This window comes from Malaclemys terrapin, chromosome 9 (genome assembly GCF_027887155.1).
Source record: "Malaclemys terrapin pileata isolate rMalTer1 chromosome 9, rMalTer1.hap1, whole genome shotgun sequence".
Classification (NCBI taxonomy): domain Eukaryota; kingdom Metazoa; phylum Chordata; order Testudines; family Emydidae; genus Malaclemys; species Malaclemys terrapin.
The window spans coordinates 10,945,799-10,967,653 of record NC_071513.1 but is presented as its reverse complement, the minus strand read 5'-3'; the positions used below and the strand labels follow the sequence as shown (position 1 = coordinate 10,967,653).

Here is a 21,855-nt window from a genome sequence, read left to right as displayed (position 1 = left end):
TAAAACTAACTGTAAATTGCAACTGCAGGGTTGGCTTCGATTTGCTACCTTAACTCTAAATGTCCTTTGCAGTGTTATGGTAGTTGTGTTGGTCACAGGTCTTTTGGTGAACCAACTTCTGTTGGTGAAAGAGACAAGCTTTCGAGCTACTCAGTGCTCTGTAGTTCAAAAGTGTGTCTCTCAGCAACAGAAGTTGGTCCAATAACAGATACTACCTCACCCACTTTCTCTCTCTAAATGTCCTGGCATTTTTAGAGTTAATGTTGCAGTTCAGCATCCTTTGATTTAGTAATTGTTATAGCAGTGTAGAAAATGTGTCTTTCATTTTGCCTATTTGTCGGAGTGGAACAAGTCATTGCAAACTACTGGAGAAATGCCTGTTCAGGCTCTTCTTAAAATGCTTTTTATGCAGCTGATCGGGTCACTCTGGAACAAAGGAGTGACTAAAATGCAGACTCTTTGGGCCAGGCAGGCTCAATGGTTCATTCCTGGGAGGGAGAATTTTTTGCTCCAGAATAGAGTTTTAATGTAAGGACTGACCACAATGGCTTTAAAGCAGCTGTTCTGCTCTGTTGTGTTACTGCATACATGCAGGTGAAAGTGCAGATAATAGCCTCGAGGGGCTGGTAGTCTGTCCTGTCAGCTTGCCTAGAGAGCACTGAAGTTATGGGTTGTTGGGTAGACAAACAGGAGGTGCTGAACCACTGCTGGTGTATAAATCCAGTTGTCCGAGTGCTAAGTAGTTTATTAGTAGTAGTAGTATTATGGTAGTGCCTAGGAGATCTAGTCATGGACCTCATTGTACTAAATGCTGTACATTTATTAGGTTTATTATGGTGCTGCCCCAGCACCCTAGTCATGGTTTAGCAGTCCATTGTGCTAGGTGCTGTACAAACAGTGGACAGAAAGATGGTCCTTGCCCCACAGTGCTTCCACTCGAAGTCTTTGCTTTTTAAATTTAACTGCAATTAAAAAGGCTGGTGCCCATTTATGGTAAAACCTTGATATGGCACGGGCACGGTTGGACCTACCCAACCATGGTGTTGGAAAAAGGAGAGGACAATGATGATGAAAAGGGCATGGCTCAAAAACAGCTTCCAAATAGCAGAATAAACGGTTCCATGTAATGGGCACCAACACTTTTGGGGTTCTGTTTGAAGGATCTCCTTGACGGAATTAATTAGTAACCAAGCCACACTCCAGAACTGAGATGGTGCGGGAAGGGAAGGAGGAGGAGGAGAACAAAAACAAACAAACAAACAAAACCAGTGGAGACCGGGTTGTGTAAAATTTATAAAAATTGTCCCAAAATCCCAATGGATTGTACCCCTTTCTACCAGCCCTTGAACATCAATGGAGGATATAGCTGTGGCTGTCTCCAAGCCTTGCTCTGCCACTCTGCAAAGCAGTGCCTATCTGTCTTGTTCTGTTCCAGTACTGCAGGCCACAAAGTGTCTGCAAAAACTAACAAGCCCCTTTTGCTTCCCTTGGCTTCAGTTGGGGACATTTACTCAGATGGGGACAGGATGAGGCACAGCGGCCAACCTTCTTTTACTGGCGCGCGGCAAATGATAAATCTGTGCCTGAAGGGGAAAGGCATTGGCCACGACTTCAATCTGCTGTGAGCAGGAACAAATTGGCAGTGAACATCACTCAAGCGCAGCTTCTAAGGCCTGGATTTTGTGGCAGAACGACGGCCCAAATAACTAGCATCAGGAATCCTGCACAGAGCTCTATTAATGGCAAGGAGGAAGGAAGCTGGAAGAGAAACCAGATTTTAGACCAACAAAATTCAGGCAACGTGGGTATGTTTAAAGGAAAAACAGCTTAAATATATTTAGTGTGTGCTCAAGGCCTTGTCTACACTAAAGGGAAAAGTCGATCTAAGCTACGCAATTTGAGTTACGTGAATAGCGTAACTCAAATCGACGTAGCTTAGATCTACTTACCGCGGGGTCCACACTACGCGATGTCGACGGGAGACGCTCTCCTGTCGACTCCCCTTACTCTTCTTGACCAGGTGGAGTACAGGACTCGACGGGAGAGCGACTGGCAGTCGATTTAGTGGGTCTTCACTAGACCCGCTAAATCGACTGCCGATGCATCAAACCCGCAGATTTGATTCTCCAGTAAGTGTAGACAAGTCCCAACAGAAGCATTTGTAAGACTTAGGAATTGAATTGCATACCATAAGCTTCCTTGAAGAGTAGAAACAAACTCTAATATAATAATACTTTGTACTTATGTAGCACCTTTCATCTGAACTTATACTTTACAGACTTGTGGAAGTTGCATTATATGGATGGAGAAACTGAGGCAGCCAGCAGGGAGTCCGTTAGAGTCAGGAATAGAACAAATTCTCCTGAACACAAATTCCCTGCTGTAAATACCAGGCAAAGATAAAAAATATGCATGTGTGTGTGTTAGCTGGATTTTGAGCATCTGGCTGGGAAGTGCCAAGTTAATTACTGTTTAATAACAGAATAAGGAGAGCAGTGTTTTTATCTATTAGGGTGAGCACACAGGTGTGTGTAGCGTATTGACAAGGTGCTTGGGTATTGATCCATAAGGTTGTAATATGTCTCTGTTATCCTCCTTGGGTGAAACAAAGATGTTGTCAGCTTTAATTAACTGGCAATGTATTACACACACCCCAATCTGGATCTATGCTGGTTATGTTATATAGTACCTCGTGAACATTGTAACCGATACTTGCAATCCCTCATAACCCTAGCCCGACCCCAGATGTAAAGGTACCTTCCCTCTTAACTTGTGTAAATTTGATTTTAAACATTAACTTTAATAAAAATGTTAATCTAGCCAACACCCAGGGAATTCCTCTGCTTAAGTTGCCCTGGAAAGTGATTTTTGTTGACTTGCATTGGGTAACAGTAGGAAACCATTGTGAAATGGATAGTGCCAAATACAGTAATTCATAGGTAAGATTTCAATGAATAAAGACATTCCATATATCGGCTCTTCCCAAATCCTCATGGAAACCTGGGGAAAAAATAGCCTGACCCAAAAAAGTGTTCTGATTTCATATTCTTTATGTCACTTCAGTGCAGGGTCTGATGCAGGGTTCATGTACCACTTATGCCCATAACACAGCCCTCTCCCTTGGGTGAATTTCCCCCAACATGGAGATATCCTCTTTTCACTAGGCTCTGGAGCTCTGAAATTGACAAAGCTGCCCAGCTCCTGGTGGGGAGTGGGCAGTGGGGGAAGCCCCTGGTGGCTTCCTCCACTTCTGGTGGGGAATGGGGAGGCGAAGGAGGAAGGGTGCAGCCTGCCAGGAGCTTGTGGGGCAGCCGGGCTCCCGTCAGGGAGCTGCCAGCGGAGCTTAGAGACAGGCACTCAGCTCCACAGATTGCCCTTCTAAGGTTGGTGGAAGCGTTCCTGGTGGACGCACCACTGACCCTAGGAAGCTAGTGTGGACATCAGCCACCGCAGTAATGAATGCGGTGGCTGTAAGTAGACCTAACGTAGGTTAACCTATCTTTGTAGTGTAGACATAGCCTAACACAGCCCAGTGTTACCAGGTACCACAGATCTTCCAATTAATGGGGCACTTAGCCCTGCGGACTTTGGAGATTGCAGCACTAGCTCACAGCTCCCCTGCGGTTTTACACAAACTCCCACCGCTGATGGGATTAACGGCATGTTTAAAGTGCTGGAGCACCTTCCTGAATTGAAGCCTATCTGTAATAGTGGGGGAGCATTTTTGGAAAGGCTGTTTCTTCCCTATCCAGGTCACCTTCTCTATTCACTATTTTTTGCATCTTGGCGTTGAGTGTTTGGGTTTTCTGAAGGCGGGATTGTTCATCGCCTGTTACTACTGCATGGGACTCGGTGGTGGGTATAATACTAGGTTATGTTACTACTAGAATATTAATTCTTTAGGGCAGCTGCCAAGAAGAATGCAGCAACAGATCTTTAGTTAAACTTGAGTAGGTGTATGAACATTGTTCAGCTGATGGTTCTTGCCAGTCAGAGTTTATATCCACATTCCCATCTCAAGTCAATTACGCTCTGTTCTTTGATCTCCTGCTAGATCAGTGAAGGTGGGGAGGCTGACCCAACCCTGCTGAGGCAGCATGTTAAACTTTCACAGTTTAAATGCTTGCCATGGACTTCACTGACTCTATTGCTCCTTTCATTCCACAGTCTGCAATGACGAATAGCCTGGCTGTAGGAATGGAGGGTGTGGCACGTGTCCAAACCGTCACAATATCCAGAACATTTGGTCACTTTTAACTGGAAACCGATACTTGAGCAGGGAGGATGCTAATAAAACTCTCATGGCAAGAACACATGGAGCTGCAACTGGGCTGCCACGGACACTTAACTTCCTTAGGCCTCTCTGAAAGTCCCAGCTGAAATGAACAAGACGACGAGGAAAATATAAAGGGGTTATTTTTAAAAAGACATTGTCCAGGTGCTTTGTGCAGGGTCAGGGAGCTCTTACTCAGACACGGCTTGGATTTAAACTCAGCTAACCATGTTCAGCTGTGGAACAGCTTCCTAAAGAAATCCCCGCCCCTGCCCCGACATTTCGGAGACTGGGAAATTCTTCATGGTTATTACCGGTTATGTGCGGTTTCCCTTTGCCCCTGCCGCTCTGAGCTTTGTGAATGGCAGGGTGGGGGAGTGCTCAGTACAGCCAGATACTGAGGCCGTGTCTACACGGGCAAGTTTCTGCACAGTAAAGCAGCTTTCTGCGGTGCAACTCTCGAGGTGTACAGACTGCCAAGTCACTTAGTGCGCAGTTGCAGTGCTATAAAAAAACCCACCCCGACAAGAGGCGTACAGCTTTCTGTACCAGGGCTACAGCGCCACGGTGCCAGTGTAGACACCCTGGTCGATTACAGCGCTGCAGTTGGCCTCCAGGAGGTGGCCCACAATGTCTGTTCTCGCCTCTCTGGTCATCAGTTTGAACTTTACTGCCCTGCCCTCAGGTGACCAACCGTGAGCCCCACCCCTTAAATTCCTTGGGAATTTTGTAAGTCCCCTTCCTGTTTGCTTGGTGACACGTGCAGTGGTCTCAGCGCATCTTTCCAGGTGACCATTCCTGCTCCACGCAGCAGGCGATCCCCTGCTTGAAGCAGTGCTGAGCTGCTGGACCTCATCCGCATTTGGGGAGAGGCGGCTGTCCAGTCCCAGCTGCGCTTCAGCCATAGGATTTATGATACCTATGGACAGATTTCACGATGCATGATAGAAAGGGGCCATGACTGGGACACACTGCAGTGCAGGGTCAAAGTGAAGGAGCTGTGGAATGCCTACCACAAGGCACAGGAGGCAAACCACTGCTCTGGTGCTGTGCCCATGAGTTGCCAGTTCTACAAATAGCTGGACGTGATACTTGGTGGCAACCCCACCTCCACTGCGAAGGCCACTGTGGATACTTCGGTGGCTCATGCACCAGTCAAGAGTGGACTGAGCCAGGAGGAGGAAATCTTGGACGAGGATGGGGAGGGGGACCCAGAGGCAGAGGACGACTTGGAGGTCAGAGATGCATGCAGCCAAGACCTCTTCTCTATCCCGGAGGAGGCTAGCCAGTTGTAGCTGTCGGAGCTTGGCAAAGCACAAACAGGAGAGGAGGTCCCTGGTAAGTGGATTTGATTTTGGGAAACGCTGAAGCGAATTGTTGGGGACAGGAAGGTTGCAGAATGCAGGCTTGTGTTTGTCTGATGCGCGTGCCACCACATGCCTAGTCTGAGCGGCGGAACAGGGTGTTGATTGACTCCCTCACTTCACGGGAATCTGCCTCCGAGATCTCCACGAAACTCTCATGGAGCTACTGGGCAATCCACTGCCACAGGTTCTTTGGCAGAGCTGCTTTGTTTCTCACCCCTTTAAGGGTAACTTTCCTGCACCACTCTGCTGTCACTGGGGCGGGGGGGGGCAGGCAGGGACCATTGCTGCACAGAGGTGAGCCACATAAAGGCCAGGGCGGAAGCCACAGTCTCGGAGAAAACCCTCCCTTGATTCCCTGCTCACTCTCAGCAATGAGATCTTCCATAATTAACACCATCTGTGGAAAATTTGGGGACAGTAATGATTATAAATCCCCCCCCCCCCACCCAGTGCTGGCTCTTCCCAAGAGCCACGTGCCCAGCGTACAGTACAGTCCTAGAACGCTGATTTCCCCTGCCACTGTGGTTACTCACCATTTTTGGGGGTCTTGTGGCTCACGTGTGCTTGCCCTGGGTCAGCTAGTTAGTGACAGGTATGTGAATAGTGGCTGTGTTTTAGATCACTGAATCAGTGGTCTGTGTGTTGCAAACAATACTGCTTCTGTAAAATGTTGCATTTTGGCTTCACAAATAGGACCTTGGGAGCCCAGACTTCCTCTTTGTTATCGCCGGCTGAACGGCTACGCAGAATTAGGGAGCACCCACGAAAAAATAAAGAGGACTTTCTGCGTGATGTCATGATGCACTCCGTGGCCAAAAAACAAGAATTGAAGGAATGGCGGGACAGCAAGAAGAGGGACCGAATGCCGTGTGCTAGAACGAAGCCACGGAGCGACTCTTAAATGTTATGACACGCCAAGCGGACACACTCCAGGCACTACTAGCACTGCAAACCGAGTAGCTCTGCGCCCGCCTTCTCCTGCAGCCACTGTCGTAAAACTTTCCCATGCGCCCCCCAGACACTACTAACACACTCTTATCAACCTCTTGGCTCCAGTCTGTACCCGCTACATTCCACTCCTCCCCCGTCACAGTCCAGCATTGTAGACTCCCAGTACCCTCTGCACTCAACACCCATCCCTCTGCAGTTTAGCCCTGCTGAAGTACAGTATCTGCTGCACCGTACTCCAAAGGACAAGGTTGCATATGATACCTGGACATACAGAAATCTTTAACCATCCTGGGACTCTCCCTTTCCCCATCCTCCACAATTCTGATGAGTTTTTGTTTGTCTCTCTCCTCCACTTGTTGTTTTTTAATAAAAGAATGGTTTTGATTTGAAAGCAATCTTTATTCCATTAATTGAAAGCCAACAGAGCCCTGCAAAGCAACAGGCAATTTTCTTAAACCTTCACAGTGCATCATCTGCACCAATCACAATCACCTCCTAGCACTACAAGCATTGCACTCCCAACAATAGCAACAAATATTAGTGGCTTTCAGATTCAAATTGCTGCCTCAAGGCATCCCTGATCCTTATGGCCCCATGCTGCGCCCCTCTAATAGCCAGGTTTCTGGCTGTTCAAATTCAGCTTCCAGGCACTGAGCCTCAGCAGTCCAGCCCTGAGTGAAGCTTTCACCCTTCCCTTCACAAACATGGAGCGTACAGCACGCGGCTATAAGCATAGGAATATTGTCATCAGCCAGGTCCAGCCTCCCATATAGGCAGCACCAGCAGGCCTTTAAATGGCCAAAAGCACCCACAACAGTCATTCTGCACTTGCTCAGCCTGTTGTTGAACCACTCCTTGCTGCTGTCAGGGTTCCCCATGTATGGTTTTATAAGCCAAGTCATTAAGGGGTAGGCAGGGTCTCCCAGGATCACAATGGGCATTTCGACTTCCTCTATGGCAGGGGTCTCAAACACGCGGCCCGCGGGGTTATTTTCTGCGGCCCACGAGCTCCTCGCAGCCCCCTGCTCTCCCCCAGCGTTTACCTAGAGCGGCTCTGGCCCGACGCGCACCGGGGCAGGGCAGGCTGCGTGCCTGCCCTGCCCCCGCACCGCTCCGGGAAGCCGACAGAACCTGGGGAAGGAGGGGCGCAGGGGTGTGTGTGGCTGTGGCTTCAGGCACTGCCCCCAGCAGCTCCCATTGGCTGTGGTTCCCCGTTCCTGGCCAATGGGAGCTGCTGGGGGCAGTGCCTGAAGCCACAGCCACACACACCCCTGCACCCCTCCTTCCCCAGGTTCCAGCAGCTTCCCAGAGCGGTGCGGGGACAGGCAGGCAGGGAGCCTGCCCTGCCCCCGATGCGCGTCGAGCCAGAGCCCGCCCCCCCAAACTCCTCCTGCAGCCGAACCCCCTGCTCTGAGCCCCTGCCACACCCCACACCCCTCCTGCACCCCCTGGGGCAGGGAGGGGGCGGAGTTGGGCTGGGGATTTCAGGGAAGGGGTTGTAATGGGGGCAGGGAAGGGGTGGGAAGAGGCAGGGCAGGGGCAGGGCCTCATGGAAGGGGTGGGGTGGGGGCGGGGCTGAGGGTGGCGGGGGGGAGGTGTCAGAAATGCGGCCCTCGGACCAATGTACTAGTCCTCATGTGGCCCTCGTGGTCATTTGAGTTTGAGACCCCTGCCCTATGGTGATCTTCTGGTCCGGGAAGAAAGTCCCTGCTTGCAGCTTCCTGAACAGGCCAGTGTTCTGAAGGATGCGTGCGTCTTGCACCTTTCTGAACCAGCCTGCGTTAATATCTGTGAAACACCCACGGTGATCCACAAGCACCTGGAGAACCATAGAGAAATACCCCTTCCGATTAATGTACTCGGGTAGGTGGTCTGGTGCCAGAATTGGAATATGCGTATGTGACAGTGTACCCCATAGGGCTTTATGGGGGGGTGTGCTTATAAATGTATGTATGACATAACTGGAGTATGTTTTGTGCTGCCTGTGCCATGTAACATATCTCCATAAAGGTTTTGGTCTACTATATCTATTCATCCTATTTGTACACATATATCATTTTCTACTTGAGGTTAAGAATATGGGCTGTATACTTGCTTGGTTTCTAAGTAAGCTTTGTGAGGCATTTGGTCAGTTTCTTTAGGAAGGAATTCGCAAGGTTAAGTACCTGATCAGGAAGCACTTGGAGAACAATGCATCTTGGAATGCTCCAATCCATATAAGAAGTCTTCCTGGAGACATACAAGATACCATGTGGACAATGGCTTCAGCCTGTAAAGACTGAGTCATGCAGGGACATGTGACTTGCCCAGGTGACTCCAGAATTCCATCTTGGAGCTAAACTTTGCATAGGAGGGAGGAGGGGAGTCTCCACCCACAAGAGAGAGTCTACTTAAACCCATGGGAGACCCCTCCATTTTGTCTTCAGCTGGCTAAAGAAGTAGCCTCTCCACCCCCAGGATACTTGAAGGAAACTGAAACAAAGGACAGTAACTACAGGGGGTGTGAGTGATTGCTGGACCCAGGCTAAAAGGAGATTAGCCTGTAAAAGGGAGCATTCTGGAACTGGTGAGGAACTTATCTGTATTTAGTTTGATTAGACATAGATTTGCGCATTTTATTTTATTTTGCTTGGTGACTTTCTTCTGACTGTTACTACGTGGAACCACTTAAATCCTATTCTCTGTATTTAATAAAATCATTTTTTTCTTTATTTATTAACTCAGAGTATGTATTAATACCTGGGGGAGCAAACAACTGTGCATATCTCTCTATCAGTGTTATAGAGGGCGAAAAATGTATGAGTTAAACGGGGTTTAGACTCCATTGGGAGTTGGGCATCTGAGTGCTAAAGACAAGCACACTTCTGTGAGCTGTTTTCAGGTAAACTTGCAGCTTTGGGACAAGTTATTCAGACCCTGGGTCAGCACTCCATGATTGCCACAAGCAGTCTTGTGTCGTAGCTACTACGCGTGGTGAGATCAATGTCGAACTCCTGTTGCCTTTGTAGTTTAAGGAATAACTCCACTGCCACACGTGATGTGTTAGTGAGAGTGAGCAGCATATTGGTCACCAGTGCAGGATCCATTTCTGCAGACCGACAAGGCAGAGCCCGCAGTACACAAATCGCTGAAAGATGGTGCCAAACGCAGACGGAAGCACAGGAATTGCTGGGATACGAAGCAATGCATCATGGGGCATTGGGACAGGATGCCCCGCGACCCCCTCCACCTTCCCATAACTCTTAGCGACAGAAGAGGAAGAGAGACTCTGTGGGATAGCTGCTCAGAGTGCACCGCTCTGAATACTGCTGCAAGTGTGAACACACTATTGTGCGTTCACACTGTCCGCTGCCTGCGCAACAGCAGTTTCCCTTCCGCGCTGTGAGTGGCGATGTAACTGCTGGCAATGTAACTCTGCCAGTGTAGACATACCCTGACACACTCACCAGTGCTACCAGCACCCAGCAATGTGGATCGGTGTCTATCACAATCACTTTGCTACAATACTGTAGTAAAATAAAGGGTGGTAAAGGAAGAGGCAGAGATTAAACTGCCCTTGAAAATTTGGACATTTGAAAAGCCAACATTTGTTGTCTGAGCTGAGACTGTAAGCCCTCCTGGCCATCGACCTATTTGTGTTTGTAAAAGGTCCTCAAAAATAACTAACCAAGGATTTGCTAGCTAAACTGCGTCAAGGATAAGAGAGCCACAAGATTTGTGGGGACATGTCACCTTTCTCTGCTAGGGAATTTCCCCTAATCACAGACAAAGTCAGTATTGCCAACCCCAAATGTTCAAAATCATGAGTCAGGCTCACCAAAAATCTTGAGATTGGCTTTAAAATCATGAGATTAAATAATAGAGTTGGTGTTCTTTGCCTTCTGCTTTTTGAGCTTTTAGGGTGCACTGGAGTCACATTTTAAATATTTCTTCACAACGGTGAGGGCTAGACACTTACTTTTTCTTTAAGAATGAAGGCTGAAACCACATATCCACTTGACTCCAGGAGCTGGGGCTTTAAAGAAAACAATAATTATCATGAGACTCATGACAAAATCATGAGAGTTGACAACACTGCAAAGGGAAAGCTTTGAAATAGACTCAGCGGAAATATGCTGTGGTGCATGGAACAAGAGGCATTTTCATTGCCATGCGCAGGAGTGGAGATGCACATTTCTCATCTAGTTTTCAGCGCCCCAGGGTGAATCATGCCTCCTTAGCTTTAGCTGTTTTTGTTCCAATAGGAGTTTGGCTATTCCTGGCATCCCTGGGGTAGCTGAGCATATTGCATGGAAGTAAGGCCCCTTTATGTTCTTTAAAAGAAAAGGAAGCTGTAACTGGACACATCTGGCAGTGTGTTTCCACATGTTTCTAACCATTTGATAGAGGAGCTGCAATCTGCCTCTGACGGCACATTTCACCAACTGCATTATCATATGTAAAAAGCAAAAGATCCTGCCGGGACTTGTTAATTACACAGCCTTGGTGTACAGCGAATCGGTGCCCTTAACATTTATTTAATCACTGAGAATGGGGGGGAGGGGGAAAGAGGGGCAGGGAAAGGGTTTTGAAATCCTAATGTGAATGTTAGTATTGCTACCATATTCCAGCCTTCAATTAGCTTTGCACCTACTACAAACTGTTGCGTTAAAAGAGAATTCAAATAGAATCTAAGGGCTAGTCTACACTGGCAACGTTAAAGCGTTGCTGCTCACCCAGCACTCTAAAAAATCCACCTCCACAAGGGGCGTAGCTCCCAGCGCTGGTGCACTGTCTACACTGGTGCTTGACAGCACTGAAACTTGCTGCGCTCGGGGGGGGTGGTGGTGGTGGTGGGGGGGGCGGGGTTTCACACCCCTGAGCAAGAAAGTTGCAGTGTTGCAAAGTGCCAGGGTAGACAAGCCCTAAGATGGTGCAGTCCCATTAGGTGAGGTTTGCAGGGGTGAAAGTAGAAATAGGGACTTACCAGTACAGGGCTGGGTTGGGGCCGGCCCTGGCCCCTGGAAGGGGTAGGGACTCAGGCGGAAGGGGCGGGAATTGGGGGGTCAGAGCCAGCCCCGGCCTGCCCTGCACCGATAAGTGCCCTCCCCCTCCCCCCAGGGTAGCAGCAGCAGCCAGGGGCTCCGGCAGCAGTTTAAAGGACCCGGGGCTCGGCCACCGCTACTGCCCCGGCCCTTTAAACCGCTGCCGGAGCCCCCAGCTGCCACTGCTACCCCAGGGCTCTGGCAGCAGGGCTCCAGCAGCAGTTTAAAGGGCCCAGGACTCCCCTGCTTCTACTGCCGCAGCCCGTTAAATAGCCCCCAGAGCCCTGGGGTAGCGGCGGCGGGTCTCCGGCGGCTATTTAAAGGGCCCGGGGCAGTAGAGGCAGCAGGAGCCCTGGCCCTTTAAATAGCCCCCAGAGCCCTGCTGCCGCTACTCCAGGGCTCCAGCAGTGGGGCTTTGGTGGCAATTTAAAGGGTCTGGGGTTCCCAGCAGCGTCTGGAGCCCCAGGCCCTTTAAATTGCTGCCTGGGGAAGCCGGGCCGCCCCGGTATGGCACACCGGCTCTTGCCGGTACGCCATACTGGGGCGTACCGGCTTACTTTCATCTCTGGAGTTTCTCTCTTTTGTCCCTCGTCACTCTGGAGATTTTTATGAACTTTTCTTTACTCTTTGTTAGGGTTACCATACTTAACAAATAAAAAAAGAGGACCCTCCACGGGGTCCTGGCCCCGTCCATTTCCCACCCCCAGCCCCGCCCCAACTCCGCCCCTTCCCTGCCCCAACTCCGCCCCCTCCTCCCTCCCACTCCCAGCCACGCGGAAAGGGCTGCCCGAGCGCTACCGACTTCACGGTTTGCCAGGCAGCCCCCAGACCCTGCGCCCCCAGCCGGCGCTTCCCCAGCGCAGCTGGGGCACTTCCCCTCCCGGGCTCCGGCGGCGCAGGGTCTGGAGGCATGGGGGCTGCCCAAAGCCCATAGCGCTCGGGCAGCTTGGCTCTTAAACAGAGCCGAAGAGTCAGGGGAGGAGCAGAGCAACCGCGGGAGGGGAAGTGCCTGGCCGGCATTTTCCCGGACATGTTCGGCTTTTTGGCAATTCCCCCCGGACGGGGGTTTGATTGCCGAAAAGCCGGACATATCCGGGAAAAACCGGACATATGGTAACCCTACTCTTTGTTGTATGTCTCATTTAAAACACAGACATCAAGGATAATGGCGCAATATTAGGAAGAAGTGAATGAAGACAGAATGAAGGCTAGAGAGAAGGATACAATATGGGGAAGGCAAATCCATACGCTACTCGAAGATATAGAGGCAATGTTCTCTGCATTAAGCTACAGTGCAAGCTTTCTGGAGCAGGCACAGTGTTGTTTGTACAGCACCTAGCACATCGGAGCCTCGATCCTTGATCAGGGCCCTTACATGCTACTATAATAATTCTAAAAATAAGGTGGATGAGGTAATATCGTTTATTGGACTGACTTCTGTTGGTGAAATAGACAAGCTTTCAAGCTATACAGAGCTCTTACTGAGGTCTGGGAAAGGTATGCAGAGTCACAGCTAAATACAAGGTAGAGTAGATTGTTTAGCATTAGTAGTTAACACATATTCTAAGGAACCATTCAAGGTGAAGTGGCCTGTTAACACCCCTGCAGTCATGGAACTGAAACAGGGATGGGGTGGTGGGGGAGTTAGTGGGTTACAGATTGTTGCAATACACCATAAATCCAGTATCTTTAAGACCATGATTTTTAGTGTCTAGCAAAATTGTTTATTGAAGCTTCCAGGCTCGTCCTTTGAAGGTGTTGTGCAGATTTCCTTTGAGGATGAGGATTGAGAGGTCAGATACGGAGTGATAGTTTTATGAAAAGTGTTTGTTCATGGATCATAACTTTGCTAGACACTAAAAATCACAGGCTTAGTGCTTGTCGACATTTGAAACACTGCTGCAGCTGTGTCGCGGTAGCACTTCAGCGTAAACACTAGCTACGCTGATGAGAGGAATTCTTCCGTTGACCTAACATGTCTACACCAGGGGTTAGGTCGGCTTAACTACATTGCTCAGGAGTGGGGATTTTTCACACCCCTGAGCAATGTAGCTGGGTTGATTTAACTTTTGAGTGTAGAAACCCACGGCTGGCCCGCATCGGCTGACTCAGGCTCATGGGACCTAAGGGGCCATTTAATAGAGATGTAGGCAGCAGGGGTTCAGGCTGCAGCCCAAGCTCTGGGTCCTTCCCATCTCACAGCGTCCTAGAGCCTGGGCTCCAAACTGAGCGTCTACACTGCAATTAAAACAGCCCCTTAGCCCGAGTCAGTGGGCACAGGCCAGCTGTGGGTTTTTAATTGCAGTGTAGAGTACCTTTCCCAGACCTGAGGAAGAGCTCGATGTGGCTCTAAGGCGTGTGTCTCTCTCACCAACAGAAGTTGGTCCAATAAAAGATATTACGTCACCCACCTCCTCTCTGGGAACAATGTGGTTACAACACTGCCACCTGTAAGAATATTGTCAGTTGTAACACATTCTGTGTCCCAGTATGGCAGATCAGTTCTGAAGGCTCGTTATTCTTCCTTAACATTCTGGAATTAAAGGTCACATGCTCAAAGTTCTTCAGTTTGAATCACCTTTATACACCACTCTTTGGAATTCAGTGGAACTATTCACCTGCTTGAAGTTAGGCGTTTGCCTATATACCTTGATGAATTAGGGCCTCAGGCTCCAGCTGCTGATATGCACAGTTCCCTGCTCAGTTCCCCTATGTGTTCAGCAGTGGATGCTTTCTACTGCTGATGTACCATTTCCTTTGCCATGAGCGTGAGAGCATTCCTGTCTCACGCTGCAGAGACTTTACTGGTAGCAGGGCATGGTAGGCACAGTTTTGAGTGGGGGGCGGGGGAGGAGAAATGTGCTGTATCCAGTGGAAGGCGTGGTACAAGCAGAAGCACTATAGGCTGGTGGGCAAGGATGTGGATTGGAGTTTGAGGTTGTATTCCATTCCCCCAGATCAACGGGCCCTGGTATCAGTTTTCTAAACAAAAGGATTTGTTGATAAGATTCCACTTCATCTGTGGTGTCGTACCCTGCCTGTCTCGCATGGCTTGCTTTCCACCATAAACATCTCCATTCTCATACAGCAAAGGAGGATGTAAACTGTTCTAATGACAAATTCATCTATGGACCGATCTAAGAAAAAATAAATTGCCCAAGCAGCAGCATAATGCTCTTGAGTGCTTCCGTGGAAGATGCAGAAATACATAGCAACTTAAAAACCATAGACCCTACATTTAAATCGTTCCCTTGTTTGCCAAGTTTACATTTAAATAGATGGGAAGTGAAACAAGATGTGATGTCAAGTATCAGGGGGTAGCCGTGTTAGTCTGTATCTACAAAAACAACAAGGAGTCTGGTGGCACCTTAAAGACTAACAGATTTATTTGGATGCATCTGAAGAAGTGAGGTTTTTACCCACGAAAGCTTATGCCCAAATAAATCTGTGAGTCTTTAAGATGTGATGTGTGAATAACTGAAATCAGAGCTGAATGGGTTGTAATACTTTGTGACCACCATGTGTAAAAGTTTTTCACTGAAATGCTGATACCTGCTTTCTGATGGACTAGTGCCTTTTCATTGTTATTGTCCTTGTCAGTAAAGCTTTAAATTTATTCATGAAGCAAGCTGGAGCTCAGGTGGCAACAGCTAAATCCATTTAGCAGTAGGAATAAGAGGAAAGCCATTTTAATGTTCTCTTGCAGTGCTGCAGTACTTAGCAAACCCAAAGGATATTAATTACTCAGCATGCTCTGAGATGTAAAAGCATGGATTTATCAAGACAAATGCATTCAGAACTAGGCTAAGTCAACAGTAATTAATGTGATGCAAAAAGACAGAAAGGAAGGATTAGTGGACCTACCACATTAGAATAGCATATAGTTTAAGGGCATCATTAGGATATTAAATGATAGGAAATAGCTAAGATGTCGTGAGGCATCCTTAATAAATATATCTTCTGTTTGTCAGGTATACTCTTTGAATATGGGTATGTCCAGAATTTATAGTGCTTGGACAGAGTGAATGTTAAGTTGTATGTTTAGCAGGCACAATTTTTAATATAAAAATCTTTGCTATTTGAATGTACCTTTAGGAGCGGAGTGGAGAGAGTGTGTGTGTTTTGCACAAACATTATCTAAGCCACTCCAGTATTTTTATGGTGTTTAGCAAACATATAATCGTGAATACATCCACAGATGAGTGGCAGTTAGAGAGATGAATTGGTAGGCTCCACTTGACAAATTTAAGTATAGCATGTGTATTTATACCAAATCCATTAGAGCAGACAAATGGAAAATCCAGAGATGACTGCTCTGCAATTTAACAGTCACAGAATTCTGAGAAGGCTGATGTCTTCTTCAATGTTGGTAATGGGTCAGATTTAAAAATCTCTAAAACTAAAGCAGTTTAAGCGTACAAGTCCAGCCATGCTGTATTGAAAGTTGTTTTACATTGTCAGTGAGTAATGAGTAAAGCCAATGCCAATTCTTTATCTCTAGGATATGGTGATGATTCTGATGACTTCCGTTTAGAGGATGCACTTGATGATCATTCAACCAAGCGACGTAAGTACAGTTTACAGGAAAAAGCAAATAGCGATTGTGTGTGTAACTACCTATGTGGATTATACACAGGTTAAAGGTGAGGCGTTTACATGACCCAGTCATCTTTTCCTGGTCAGATCCAGTTTCCTTAATTGTCGACAGCTAAAATAAATATTCCTCCTGCAAAATTTGTTTGTAGCCTAGTGTTCCTTTGTGTTGTGAGGCTGGTTAGCAAGTCACATTGATTTAGCATTCTGACAGCCTGTTAAACACATTGAACACATGCTTTTGTGTTCCTAATTACTTGTGTTGTCATTCATTCATTCCCATGTTTGCCTGGAATGCATTGTGTAATGCTTTTCTCTTCCAGCAGGTGTGAGCACTATTTCTGAGATCGTGATGTTCTGACTCTTACCTTTCTCCATTCCCTGCTTGCCCTCCATGGGTATGTGTACACTGCAATTAGACACCTGCAGCTGGCCCAGGCCACCTGACTTGGGCTCATGGTCACAGGCCTGTTTAACTGCAGTGTAGATGTTCAAGCCCTGGCTGCAGCCGGAGCCTGAATGTCTACACTGCAATTAGACAGTCCCACGAGCCAAAGCCCCCATGGGCCAACTGCAGATTTTTAATCGGTGTGTAGACATACCCTATGGCTCAGACTTTCATAAGACTCTCCCTCTTGCCTGTATTGTTTTGCTTCCACAATTGATTCCAGGAGCATTTCAATGGCTAAGTACCCTATTTGCAACCACAAAGCAAGCTCCTAGTTCAGGGGTCGGCAGTGTTCGGCACGCAGCTCGCCAGGGTAAGCACCCTGGCGGGCCGGGCCAGTTTTATTTACCTGCTGACGCGGCAGGTTCGGCCGATCGCGGCCCCCGCTGGCCGCGGTTCGCTGTCCCGGGCCAATGGGGGCGGCGAGAAGCCGCGGCCAGCACATCGCTCGCCCGTGCCGCTTCTTGCCGCCCCCATTGGCCCGGGACGGCGAACCGCGGCCAGCGGGGGCCGCAATCGGCCGAACCTGCCGCGTCAGCAGGTAAATAAAACTGGCCCGGCCCGCCAGGGTGCTTACCCTGGCGAGCCGCGTGCCGAACGTTGCCGACCCCTGTCCTAGTTAATCCCTTCCCAAAACAATCAGGGATTAGGAGATCCTCCCATTTATCCCCAAAACACTACAGAGACCCGTCCCCTCACCTCTCCCCTCCATGAGTGCCACATGGGTTCCTGCAGCCCCATTAAATGTACACAGCTGTCCTGGGACCTGGGGGAGAAGACGGGTTAGGGGCCACAGCCAAGTGTTTTGGGGAGGACGGATAGCCAACCAGTTCTGCACCACCCAGATGTGCAGCAGGTGCAGATGCCCTCTTCCTTCTTTGCACACATGGTCTGCTCTGAGGATTGGCCCGTCCCCTCCTGAAGCTGGCATATGCAGTGGGAAGCTGCTACCCTGTCCCCTTTCTGCCATGGCCCATGATTTTCCCTTTAACAGTAAGTGGCTACATGTATAATAAAGAATTTATAAATGACGTAATGGTTTAATAGTTATCATGGCTAGGTGACATTGCAGGAGCCCAGCTGTTTGACACAGCCACTCCTCATATACTCTCTTACACAGAATAGGCCTAGGGACAAATTCTGTTCAATTTTTCACCCATGAACATTATGTGGCTGCATTTCTTGTAGAGAATTTATGAATGGCTGGAAGAAGCGTTTTGCGCACACATGATATGCTGTTCTCCTTTCCGATTCTGCTTGTGCACAGAGTAGAGGTGTTCAGACATATTCATACCACCTTCAGCCTCACACTTTCATCTGCACCTGGCTGATTATTTCTAACCCTCTGTGCAACCTCCTGAATTCTGCCCAGATAATTCAGATAGACTTATCTCACAGTGAATTGCATAAAGCACAAATTATTTTCCACTGTAAGGATTCCAAATAAAAATAGGACCGCTTCCTCCAAAGTCAGTTGGGATGAAACAATCTGACATGACTGGCTCAGTCGCACTGGCATGTCCCCTATCATGATGCATAGTGCAAAGGAGCGTCCTGCCAACAGAGTCATTTAATTGCACCACTGTTCAGGCAATCTCTAGAGCCGTGGTCCACAAACTTTGCAGGGTCGCACCCTCCCACCCCCACCTCGATTATGCCCCCCACGAGCCAGGGATGCCAGGGGGATGCAGACAGTAGTAAGGGGGCTGAGACTGGGGCCAGGGCCGGGAATGGAACCATGGCCAGGGGCCGAGGCTGGGGGTGGGAGCGGAGCTGTGGGGCTGGGCGGGGCTGGAGCAGAGCTGGATGGTGTTCCCTCTCCACCCCCTGTGGGGACTGGGCTGGGCCCACCATGCCCCCACCCAACGTTCCTCTGTGCCCCCCTAGGGGGCATATCCCGCAGTTTGGGGACCTCTGTTGTAGAGGAGGGTAGTGCTCATTGGGTATAATGAAAATCAACTCTTTTTCTACAACATTGTCACAGGATCCAGGTCTCATTATTTGAAATAGATAATCAACTGCATGATATTACAAAAATGGAAGAGTAGAGATACCCAGAATAGAGCCGTGGTATTCAGACCTATCTTAATTAGCAGCCAAAGAAAGAATAGCTGATTGCTGTATAGAGCAATTATATGAAGTCAAAGAAATTTGGACCCCATTTCTAGATACATCTGGATAAAAAAAGTGTTGAGATGGCTCAAAGCATGAGAGGCCTTCATTCCACCTAACTCCTTTGCCTCTTCCCCCCATTTCTCTTTCCCTCCTGGCTATTCATCCATGTCTTCTCCTACTCTCTTACTGTGACCTCACCCTAACATGTTTTGTCTGTGTGATATTGTCTGGTTTTGTGTTGTTTGGTCTTTGACAAGTTATAAAATTGCATAATTGCCTAATTCTGTTGGGTATCCAAATACTGCATGTGCCACAGGAAATACATATAAGCTGTAAGTCATTTACTTTTTTGTACTTTTCATTGTATGTTTCTTTATTAAAATCAATAAAAAATTAGTCACTGAAAAAAGCACCACTTTCACTCAGGCTTATGCAGCATTGGGATAGCACTATCCAGTGACAAGGTCTTACCCTATTGATACCATCTCTACAGAGCACTCCAATTGGGCTGCATTCAAAGTACTTTTACTACTTTAAAAGTAGTATAATATTCTTGATGTAGTTTCATGCCCTAGATCTTTTGTACACTGAAAAAAAAATCTGACCGGGCAAAACTTCCTTCTCCTGTAGATTAATTTTTCTTGGGATTCCAAATCCCCTTTAAAAAGCCAGTGAGCCATTAGTACCATTGCTAAACAGCATCTAGGGAAAATTACCTGTGTTAGTTATTTTTGTTGTATCTCATCATTTAGAGCAGATCATTTCTAAGAGGGGGATCTTATCTGGTACTTGAGAAGGCAAAGAAAACTCATTTATTATTTTTATGTTAAGGTCTGGCTTAATATCTTTCATGGCTAGGTGACACTATTATTGCAGGAGCACAGCTGTTTGACAGTGCTAGTCCTTAGATACTGTTTTACACAGAATAGACAGTTACACAGATTCTGGTCAGTTTTGCCCCAGTACAACTCTGTGGTTTTCAGTAGAAGGACTTCTGATTTACCCAGACCAGACTCTGGAACATAGTCTTTCCCCGATAAATAAATGCAAGGAACCAATCACAGCATGAAAGGCTGTTGTGTTCGCGATCCTGTCTGCTACTAGGACTTCGCAGTTCTCCGTGCATTTATGGACATGTCAAGAAAATAAGTCCCTATCTAATACCTTAACCAGCATAGATCATTGTACATCCCTGTGAACACAACCAGTGATGAGCCACATTATATCCTGGAATGGATTTCTGTGGCATCCACGGACCTCAGTAGGAACTGCCTGAATATACAAGAATGTCCCATGGTGTGCAGAAACTGTAGACCAAGTCCTCAGCTGGTGTGAATAGTTTGCTTCTCTGAAGTAAATGGAGCTACACAGATATACACCAGCAGAGGATCTGGCCTACAGAGGAAAAGACTGCTCTACTTTTACCAGAGGGTTCTTTGAAACCCATCAAGATATCCAGAATTCAGGGGTCAATTTTCCCCCCCTTTCTGATCAGTGTTCCAGATGGAGCACTTGAAGAAATCCCCAAGTCCTGAAAACATCTGTACTAGTCCAAGCCAGGCAAGTTCTCAGATACAAGACTACTACAGAATCATGGCATTCCTATTAATATATTGCTTCCCATCACACACACATGCTTTAAAGCAGTGGTTCCCACACTATAGTCCTTAGACCACTGCTGATCCACAAACCACATATTGATGATTCAGAGACAGCTAACTGCTCACATGGTGCTGCTTCTGCTCGTTTCCAGTAGCTAAAGTCAACTGAAAATACATCAAATATATCACTGTGCCACCTAAACAATCGCTCAAGTTGTTAGTATGACTGAGCCTGGTCTGGGTTAACTACGTTCTCAGGGATGTCAAGCATCCACATCCCTGAGAAGCACAGTAAGCTGACCTAAGTCCCCATGTAGAGAGCACTAGCTACTGCCTTTTGTGGAGGTGGATTACCTACTCCAACAAGAGAATCCGTCCCGTTGGCATAGGTAGGGTCTACACTGAAGCACTAGTGTTTCAAGTGTAGACAAGCCCTGAGAAGAGGAGGGCAGGTGTTACACTCTGAGAATTGAAAGGGAGGTGGGTCCATGGGTTATGAATGGGACATGATGTGCCCTGGTGACAGCCCATTAAAGATGTGATCCAAGCTATGAAAAGATTTGAAATCCCTTGCTTTACAGCATAAGCACAGATTTCAGGCTCTAGCAGGGCTTATTTTAGCTTCTGCTTTCTTGTACTGGAATTCACACGGGGAAGAAAAAATGCACATAATCTGAATGGGGCGATTTTCAGATCAGATACCTTGTAATCTGCCAGGTCTAGAAATGAATACTTCATCCCACTAGAAAGATGATGGATAATGAGTTATTAGACCAGTGACCACTGTAAAGTCTTATTACATACCGATTGAGGACTGAATGTAGCAAGCCCAGGACCTCTCCCCTGTGTGATTTCTATCCCTGCAGAATTACAATAACGCATACACACCTGCTGCAGGAGAACACTACTCCAGACTAAACGCTGTGACCTGGAGTGCTGTGGTTCCAGTAAAAGGGAGCAAACATCCCACAGTCCCAGGGCTATCAGATCAAGACATATCTTGAACTGCATCCTTGGACTTAAACGGATCAAGCAGCAGAAAGCAAGCACCTGAAGGAGGCTAGCTGACTTAAATCATGACAAACCATTAGAAATATTGCCAGATGAGAGACATTCTAATATTCAGAGAGACAGGCAGAAATTAATAGGATAGGTAGCCACACCTTTTGTTCATATTTTATTCATACTGAAGGTAACATGGCCCATTACTACTAACAGATATAATGAGTGGCTTGCATTATTAACCCCCCTCCCATTTCCCCCCCACACACACTTTCACGTCTTGCCACAATAGTGACAGGAGTTGTGATATTTTCATTGATTTCTGGTCAATGTAAGATAAATTCTTCTCTTAAAACAAACCCATCTGTTACTTGATGTGGTATGGCATGCTGTAGATCTTCTAATGTCATTTATTTGAGAGACCCAAGCAGGTGAGAATAAAATGTACGGCCCCTCCATGTTCTCAGGATGATTTTTTGCT

The 21,855-nt window shown here is 47.6% G+C and overlaps 1 protein-coding gene across 2 annotated transcripts in view; it reads left to right on the top strand.

The window, feature by feature from the left end:
* The window catches only part of CD99L2 (CD99 molecule like 2), a 93,932-nt gene that overhangs the window by 32,727 nt on the left and 39,350 nt on the right, over positions 1-21,855 (top strand). For both annotated transcript variants that reach the window (XM_054039212.1, XM_054039211.1), the window contains exon 2: positions 16,117-16,182. In XM_054039212.1, coding sequence (XP_053895187.1) covers positions 16,117-16,182 — 66 coding nt within the window. The remainder of the gene's footprint in view (positions 1-16,116; positions 16,183-21,855) is intronic.